We start from the raw sequence: 10,193 nt of genomic DNA, 5'->3' as shown, positions 1-10,193 counted from the left end.
CGATTGGTGGGGCGTTTACGATGTAAGGGATGGTTTATATTTTTCCTAAGTGCTAATATCTATGGGCAGTTGTGGCCACTTACCATCGGGTGACCCAATCGCCAGTTTCCCTCAACTATTTTGAATTAAGAATTAGTGGGCTAATTTAGTTATTTCGTTAGATGTTAGTGTTATTTTTTGATATCTGTATCGATGAAAATATTCCATGACATGTTAGATAGACGCGCGGATAGATGAGCAATTGTTTATATTATATTAACCGTAAAGAAAATATTTCCCAACAGTTCAATGTTTTCTGGACTCAGTTGTCACTCAAGGTTTATTTTCAATTTAGTATTATATTTGCATTAGGATCTTTACAAAATATTTTAAATTATACATACAAGATTAATGAAATAAAATAGCAAGTAATTTTTATCATTGAACGTGGTTTTTCAATCGAATTTATACCTAGTTGACGAAATATAATTTCACATAAAAAGTTGATTTATTTAATTATAGTTTATTAAGTCTGACAATATTTATTAAATAAAGTAGATATTTGAATGAAAAGATAAAATCATGTAATATTTTTTCATATAAACTTTTTGTATACGAATACTGATAAAGATTTAATAAAATAGCAATATTCATTTATAGTAAATTAAAAATTACAGATCGCTTGTGGGTTCCTTGGGTAGGTTATTAAAAATGTTGTTGGTTAGTTTGAAGTTTATAGACATCGTATTGACCCGCTGAGTTTCTTTCGCCGGTTCTCCTCAGGTCAGGGTGTTCCTTTTTCCGAACCGGTGATAGTGTTTAATTTGACCATCAATAAGTAAGTGTAATGCTTTTATGTTGAATAAAGGAATTTGAGTTTGAGTTTGAGTTCGTGTAACGGATAACCCTAACAGTTCGTATATATATAATTAGTGGAGAGCTGTAAGCTTTATACCTCGGAATCCAGGGCCAGTCAATGAATCTTTATATAAACTTTGGAAATGTGTTTCTATAGTATATAGAACAAGGTTAAAAAAAAATTTGGCCGATCTCAATTTTTTTTTTTTCTTATACTTAATTATAAATTTTTCGTAGTGTACCCTTACTTGTATTAGCTTAAAGTTATATTTTAAGAAGAAGAACTTTTACGAACCTAATCTTGGGTCTCAAGGGACTGCTGGTATAAAGCTGATAGAGAGAGGAGAGGACTAGAGCAGCTGTTGGGTGTTGTTAACACGAGCCCTAACCAAATAGTACTCGTGGCAATTTGCGAGGCTTAATACGAAGTTGTTTTTGGGGGCTCCTATATAAAATAATTTGTGCAAGAAAGCAAGCAAAATTTAATAATATAAACCATTAATTATGATATAAAGGTTAGTTATTATTATTAGTAAAATTTTGTTGTTATAGCCTCGTATCAAAATGGGTGAACCATCGAATCGTGATAATATAAGTAATTCAGAACTACATCCTATTTTATGACAAAATAGGATGTAGTTTTGAATAAACTCTGGACTAGGAGACATTGTCAAAGTCACTAGAGGAATATCAACGCTCAAAGCTGCTTCAACAGAAAGAGCGGATATGGAGCGTACATTCAGTATGCTGACAAAAATATATCAATAAAGGATATATTAATTGTTATTGAATAAAAGAACACCACATCGGCATGATCTCCACCGAAAATAAAACTTCGAACGGCTACTGCAATTGACTTTGATAGATACAGTAGGTTCTTTTTATGTGAAAAAGAAGCGGATAAAATGAAGAAAAGAAGAAAGTCAATATCATCAAGACAACAAATCAGATACGTCTGATTTCAAGAAAACTATTTTAAGTTTGTAAGTGAAGAGAAAAGTGAATTTTATCGCAATATCAATAAAATAATTGGAGGCGTGTTAAATTTAGTAACTCAGGAAGCTAATTATCATACGGATTGTTACATGCGTTTAAGAACTACACTAAAACAGACCCAGAGGGAGAAAAACAGTCACAATACAAGTAGATGCAGCACCAGCTCCAGAATCTTTAGTAAAAAATATTTTTTGCAAATGCATTAACTGCTGCTTGCTTAGAATGCATTGGGGACAGCTGTACGGCGACGACGACAATAATGAAAAATAATGTAATAATGTATGTATATAGTTAATGAAATTTTTTTTTTTAGAAGTCGTTATTTTTTGCGAAAATCTAATGAATTTACATTAAAGTTACTATGTAAACATAATTTATTAAATATTAAATTGAAATCTTTCTTATAAACATTTTATTCCCCCTTCCACAGTGAGAGGTCTCTCACTTTCCCGTAAATTGTTGTAATCGAGATCGGTCAATTTTTATTTTTTAACTTTTTTATTTAAGCAATTAATAATGCAAAAACTGACTGTGCCTGGCCCTGGGTTCCGAGATTTTACAATTTTTATGTTTTACGGCACTCCACTAAATTATTTTTTTGATTTTTTTGTTATTGTAATATCTAGTCTGTTGTAGCCTGCCGCTAGATGGCACTGCAGTACATCAATTTCTATAATCGTTATCGCAATTCGTAAAATACACAGATAAGACAAGACTCCAAAGAGAGGTAGACGTTGTTTGTTGCTAGTACAGATATGTACTTACCTTTTTATCGTAGGTATCATATAAATATGGAATTTTAATAAATTTGTATTTTCAATTTGAAATGCTGCTTGTAATGTTACTTTGACATTTTCTCTTTTCTCTTGACACTATTTGTGTCTAAGAGCAGAAAGATTAGAGCAAGTTTAACTGTAATTAGTACAAGAGCGTTTCTTGCTAGTAGTACTTCTTGGTAGAATGCCCATTCCGAAGCGGTGGTAGCTCCATTAATTGACACAGTGAACTTTATAAATAACAATTACAAAGTTTGTGCTCTTTTTTAATACACTGTCGAACCTTGTATAGGTATTACAAGAAGATTATTTTTTTAAGAGATTTATTCCTTGTAGTACGCATGCTTTTTTAAATTTGAGATCCATTATGATTTAAAATTCGACGTTAGGCTGTTTGAAAGTATATACATACGAGGTCTCAATATCATACTCGTCGTTTCCAGACTATGACTGTTTTATCATTGGAAAGACACAAGGCACGAAGACAGTCTATGCCATATGGGTCGCACGCAAGGTCCAAGCTGAATCATCCGGTCCAACTTTAAGGATAGATTAATACTGAACAAATTTATTCAATAGTTATTTTGACATCGCTATTTTTTATATTAATTTAGTTACGCCCTTAATGTAAATAATTCTTATTAATTAATTCAATAAAATAATAAAATCATGTACTTGTTTGATGAACAAAGTTTATATAATGCTATTTTGAAGCTTAGAGTGATTAATGTTTCGATGAATTATAACACGTAGGAAGCATGACGGTAGTGAATGATATATTACACCGAACATATCCCGCCTTTGACCCCTGCTTTATGATTAAATAACAACGTTAATTTTATAACATAATACCGCCTCATTCACATAATGTTGACTAAAAACTTCATATAATATATAATTATAAGGCCTAATGTCCTGTCTGGGATGACATAGCCTGAAATTTGGAGGATACAGACTTTTTGTGGTGAACTTCAAAGGAATATTGATAAGAATAAGATTTTAAGTTCATTATGTCGCAGATGAAAACGATAAATAAATAATTACACTAGCACATAGGTCTTTTTTTTTAAACTTTTCTAATATAACAATAATATATCTTATCTTATAATAATTTATGCACAACATATTCAACTGGTGTTAATGTTCTGTAGACAACGTACCTAGACCTAACTCTTTGTTAGCATTTATTACAAACCCTGATGGTTTTCTAATGCTAGCTATAAGTATTTTGTATTGTAAACCTTTATAAAATGCGTAAATAAATAAATAAATAAAATAAAATAAATGCTGATTTTGACATAATTAGTGTCCTGTGATGGAACCCGAGCCTAGATCCAGGCGGTTTTTTCTATAGTATAGTATATTATAAGTATTCTCTTAATGAATAATATGATTTATTTATTAATTTAGTCTTAATAAGCTCTTTAAATTTTGTAAATGGTAAATTGATTATATTTCTCGGTATCTTATTATATGTACGTATACCATTGCCCAAAAACGTTCTCTGTACCGTATGCAAACGAAAAGTAGGTGTTACGAGTTTATTTTTATTTCTTGTATTAATAGTATGTATCAGCTTTTATGGAATATTTTTATATATTCTTTTTCATAAACATTATATTATCATAAAAAATATTGTGAAGCAGCCATACACATTTCTTTAAATCGATAATACACCTATATCTTAAAATTTTTAGCGTAATAATGTCCTAGAGCTAATATTGTAAATGGTTTGGTAGCAACATTCTGCAGAATAAATACTATTTCAATATCTGCTGCATTATCCCATAACAAAATTCCATATGACATAAGACTATGAAAATTACTAAAATAAACGAATCTAGTAGGACTTATGTCCGTGAGTTTTCGAATTGTTTCTATTGCATAAATGCTACTACTTAGTTTCCCTGCTAGGGAATACAAATAAAACAAAGTAGCTATATTAAATTAATTAAATAATGTTGGATGCAAAGACATTCAGAATTTTATATGAATATATAAAGTATGATTAATTATGATCTTATTTACAATAATAGGAGAACCTTTATAAAGTATGTGTAAATAAATCTTTATATAAGGCAAAGAAGTTGTAGTAATTGAGCAGTTGTGAGTTGAATCGGAACCCTACGTTCAATATGAGGGCTTTTGTTTGCACGCTAATCTTTGTTATTCAAATTGCGTTGAGCTATGGATCATGTAAGTTTTTTAATATTTTTGCTACACCATAAATAATACTGAAATTTTCAAAATATTTTTTAAAGTATACAGTCAAAATTTGTTATAACGACATTGAAGGGACTACTCATATTTAGTCGTAAAAACCGATAGTCGTAACAACCGGTGATGCTTATTTTTTTATGAAGTGGTATTATTGAATATGTATGTCATAGGTATTAATAGGCAAACTATGTATATATTAATGTATGAAATTAAATTATATTTCGTTTATTTCAATCAAAATGTATACGTATTAAGAAAGAACAATGTAATTTTCCTGTATGCATAAAATCTGTAATTTTAGTTTGTTTGGAACACTTCTGTCTTGTATAGACATTTTGTAATTCACTTTGGAGTTTAATCAGCGTATCGTTATAATGCATGTGAAACTGTTCATTAAAACGAACAATCTTGCGTATTACACTAACAGCATTGAGACCATCATTCAAAGTTGCCACTGTAAATTGTTCATCAGTTCGTCTTTTTCTTCTTGAACTTCTCGTACAATATCATCTTTGGTAGCCGATGCACAAATCGCAATAGACCCATCTACATCAATGCATCAATTTGTTTATAATTCATCTCGTGCTCGGCGGTGAAGGAAAACATCGTGAGGAAACCTGCATGTGTCTAATTTCAACGAAATTCTGCCACATGTGTATTCCACCAACCCGCATTGGAGCAGCGTGGTGGAATATGCTCCATACCTTCTCCTCAACGGGAGAGGAGGCCTTAGCCCAGCAGTGGGAAATTTACAGGCTGATTATTATGTTATTATGTACATCAATGCACTCGTCTGCTTCAGTAGTAATTGTTTACAATACGACTCAGCTGGTTATTCTATAGATATAATTCTCCAAAAACATTAGCCAAATGTGGTCGTTTAATGCGGTATTTCGTAGTAAGCAATGTCGTACAAAGCAATATTTTTGATAAAAGAGTTATATAGCATTCAGCCGGGACCTTTGATTTTGGTCAATATAACCTATATGTTGTTCTAAACGATGTCGCCATAAACGGTTTTAACTGTATATGCACGTTACGGAGCCCATTCACCAGTTTTCTAACTTGCTAAAATATTATCTTTTTTCTACTTTTAATTATTACGGTGAGTTTATCATAAATTACGAAAATATGACATATTTGACTCTATTAAAATAAAACCAATATTTGAATTCAATAAATACATTGTAATTTTTTTTACCCTATGCTTGGTCTGCCTAGGGCCCCGTATCATCTAGGTACCCCTAGGTAGAGCAAAAACTGCCTAGGTGGACTACAGTGCCTAACGGATGATTCGGACCGGCTTATATATATATTTTATTATTAGCCATGAACTTCTTTAAATCAATAACATTAATATATATTAGAATAAATAATTATTTAATTTAGATTATATTGTCTATGACTAATTATTGAATAAAAATGAATGTGTCCTATCAAAAAATAATTTTTATTTAAGAAAACCAATTATTAAATATGGAGTTTAATGTTAAAATAAATATTTATGTCTTATTTTTTATTTTTTAGTGCCATTGATTCAATATAAATGTTGGACATGGGACTCTGCTTGTCTGACGGCGCGTGCGCAGGCTATAACACCAATTTTTACAGCAGGTTTTCATGAAATAGGCACAGAGCGATTAGATCCTATGTTCATTGACGCAGTTAATGTTAAAGATCAAGCAGGTCTCAAATTTGATATGCAAAATGTGTATATCGAAGGTTTTAAAACAGCAACGATTGACAACGTCAGGTCAGTTTTAATTTGATATTATAGTATTCACAGTGGTTGAATTTAAATAATAATTATTGTTAATTTTAATAAAATATATAAATACTCCCCTTTTCAAAATATTTTTATCATTCTGACAAATTTATTCAGCCGAAAAGAAAAAAAAAAATTATACGATATAATAAGAATAAAAGGTAATCGTAATAAATCTAATTAAAAAAAATATTAATGCAATTATTTGTCTTCAGTTTAAAATGAACCCTTTAATTTTTTTAGTATTGACATGAATTCACGTATAATGCGACTGGTCTTCCATGCAGATTTGTCAATAAAGAGTTCGTATACGGCTAGTGGATATTTATTTTCCTTGCCTATTTTTGGACACGGAGATTTTTCAATGAGATACGGTGAGTATACTGTTCTATATATTCTAAAATTAAAATGTAATCATATGGACTTTCAATTAACTCACTCAGTAAATAAAAGTGAATATTTGTGCAAAATTAAAATATATAAATAAAAAATTTGACGTTGAAAACTGCGATTAAAAATGTTATTCATGTATTTAAATTAACCATGCTACATACTCGTTTGAATACGTCAGTGAAATTTAGTAATAATTTGTCTCTTGAAGCTGTATCTTAAAATCTGACAATAATACCGAATTCCAAATAAAGTACTGTTTGTTGATAATAAGATTTTGATTGTGTTACAGATAATGTTCTAACTGAAATGGTCATACCTTTCGACATAATAAAGGACACACAAGGCAAAAATATCATTAACCTAAAGGTATACAAGTACTGGTTTGACGTGAGAGGCGGTGGTCAATTTCATTTGGGTAATCTTTACAACAACGACACGATATCAAGTAAGATATTAAACAATATATTAGATAAAAACGTAGTACAAGATAGTATTAAAGTATTAATTATAATTAAATAATTTTATGTGACGCCGTCTGATTTCGGTATTGGTGAGTAGATTCTGCCCTTTTTAACCCGTGGAGTAAGAGGACAAGTCGTTGTACCCGAGTTGTAACTATAATCGACCGAGCAGAGTATCCGCCAAGCGATTGAAACATTCGCCGGTTCGATCCTGACCACTTGAGCTATTGTCTCCCTCACTCCTTTACAGAACCAGAACTAACTTTAAGCTCAATTGGAGAGTTAAATAGAAATATTAGTGATTCCTTGAAATGGGCATTGCTAATAAAAAAAGGAAAATATAAGTTTCGCAAGAAGACGTCAAACAAACGGTCGTTAGTTGCTTAGGCCATAAAATTCTGCCAAATCTTTTGGATAGTGTTTTAAACTTTACTGACCTCAAATAAATAGCGTAAGAGCACGATGATGATGACGATTTATTTGTTACCTGTTTCAACTTTACTTGTTTCCAGTACAACGTTTTAATGAAAGTACAATGGACAAAATATTTAAAATGTTGGTGCACACTTAAAATAATTTGTTTTTTTTTCAGGTGTGAGAATGCATGCCATAATCAGTCAGAATTGGAAAATTATTTCCATGATGTATGGGAGACAAATGTTTGATAAGATCAACGATAAAATTTTCAATGCAATTCGTACTTATCTTCGTTCGAAATCGTTGGAAAACATTGTCTTGTACTAAATATTGTTAATTATTATAATTATAATCCATAAAATAATAAAAATGAAATATATATGTATGTAATTTGTAAATGTATGTATGTAAATTTCTCAATAGTTAAGGCTTTAATTTTGTAAATATCATCTGAATTCGTTTCGATTAGTTAGTTGATTGTTTTGTAATTAAACTGGTGTTAAAGTGCCATATTTTCATAGCGTAAAAACTATTTTTGATCAGAGTATAATATTATTATCATTCTCTATCATATAATCCTATAATATTTAGATGTGACAAATAATAAGTACATATATTTTTTTTTTTCTAGAAAAAGGTTTTACCTAAGTTCTAAGTAAGTAAATAAATATATGGTGTGGATATCGGTTTTGGAATTGTATTTTAAAAATATTATGGTTAACTATGCTTGAAATATATACAATTTTATCAAGAATGAGATTTTTATTATTCAAATTAAAGAAAAAACATTGGTCGATAGAGACCCGTGGGCAGATGTGTACGGTGCTTTATGGCATAGTCCAAGCCTTAGTGAGGTTATACGAGGATGATGATAACGCTATTAATGTATGAAGATGTACATTGTATGACCTTGCGAAAGAACAACGTCAGACGGTATTACAGGAGTAGGATATTACGATATCATAAATCATTCGAGCCAGTTTCCTACTTTATACACCTAATTTCCTACGATTTAAAAAATATATTAACACAAAAGTCAGAGCCATAGTTGTATACTTATCCATGTATCGTAATTTTCACTAAGTTTCTAAAATAATTTAGCCCGTTTCTAGCCTTTTTGTTTCAAGTAAATGTAATGACTGTTAATTGACAATGCAGCGCTACCATAGTTTTAAAAACCGTCCTTAATGTTTCGTATGGCACAATTATCACTAATTAATATTTTTTAAATTTAGATGTTCATGTAAACCTGGCTAGAGGTAGCCCAACGGCAACATCTGATAGAATTTCATCAATTTTAATTGATTTCCCTACATTCAAAAATGTATAGGTGATTTACATTTATGTAAAGCAAACGACGATTATAAGTTTCTCAGAATCAATCATTATTATTAATCTCTAAATATTCTCGATAAACTAAATTCATTCAACTAAATTCTACGGATAAACGTGGATCCACTATTTGATCATTTATTAACATTTCGTTTTTAAGTTGAAAAATTAATTCGTATATTATCTTAATGACTCCGCTTTTCCTAGAAAATAACGGATATATACTATACGTGTTATATTCATTTTATTTAAAATAGGTAATTAGGTATTATTATTTCTCATATCATCGATGTCCCACTTGCTTTTGTCTCCTCACTCACCCTTCAAACCGACCATAAGTGGTTGGTACCTACCCAGAGGGACTTGTACTGAGCCCTACTACCAACATACCAAGACGTCTTTTTTATCAAAAAATTTGTTAATATGGTTATTTTAAAAAAATTTACGAATTGGACATTGTGGAAGAATTTTTGAAAAATGATACATCTCTTCTAAATTATGAAAGCGAATGCACCTACAATTTTCTCTCCAACACAGCTTTAAGAATATATATAATCTATAATCAGAAATTATACATTATAATCAGTGGCGTAGCATAGGTCACTAGCACCCGGTGCGGATTCCAAATTTGCCGCGCTCTTATTTTTGCAATCCATTATAAAAAATTTTGGACATGGTAAAAAGAGTACTTTTATTGAATAACACTAACCTGATAAGTGAAATTAACATTTTTTGACATACAGTAGAAGGTAGAATATCACTTAGAAAAATTACAGAGAAAACGTAATACAATAATGGAGAAATAGCCTACTTCACGAACGCTCTTTTGCGCCCGAGTATCATTACAACCTCACCTTCTCAACTGAAAGATTAAAATTTAACTTTTCTAGTCTTTCTTTCAGCAAAGTTTTTGATCACACTTTCAATATCGATTGCATCAGTCAGGTCTTGTTCAATCGACAATATAGCTAGATTAGTTAATGTCAGCGTGCTAAT

General features: G+C 30.5%; 1 protein-coding gene across 1 annotated transcript; it reads left to right on the top strand.

Moving 5' to 3' along the window:
* Positions 1–4,700: 4,700 nt before the first annotated feature.
* Positions 4,701–8,046, top strand: LOC113402537 (circadian clock-controlled protein daywake-like). The gene is made up of 5 exons (XM_064216326.1): positions 4,701–4,805; positions 6,357–6,582; positions 6,838–6,968; positions 7,277–7,485; positions 8,041–8,046. Exons 1-5 carry the CDS (start codon positions 4,745–4,747, stop codon positions 8,044–8,046), a joined length of 633 nt encoding a protein of 210 aa, XP_064072396.1. The 5' UTR covers positions 4,701–4,744.
* The last annotated feature ends 2,147 nt before the right edge of the window (positions 8,047–10,193 follow it).

Source organism: Vanessa tameamea, chromosome 11 (genome assembly GCF_037043105.1).
Source record: "Vanessa tameamea isolate UH-Manoa-2023 chromosome 11, ilVanTame1 primary haplotype, whole genome shotgun sequence".
Lineage (NCBI taxonomy): Eukaryota > Metazoa > Arthropoda > Insecta > Lepidoptera > Nymphalidae > Vanessa > Vanessa tameamea.
This window is presented reverse-complemented; position numbering and strand designations above follow the sequence as displayed.

Bases quoted from the DNA above. Each gene is read 5' to 3' on its own strand.
- LOC113402537 (XM_064216326.1), top strand. From the start codon at position 4,745: ATGAGGGCTTTTGTTTGCACGCTAATCTTTGTTATTCAAATTGCGTTG. The intron at 4,806-6,356 runs GTAAGTTTTTTA...TTTATTTTTTAG, and splicing joins TGCGTTGAGCTATGGATCAT to TGCCATTGATTCAATATAAA. The intron at 6,583-6,837 runs GTCAGTTTTAAT...TAATTTTTTTAG, and splicing joins GCAACGATTGACAACGTCAG to TATTGACATGAATTCACGTA.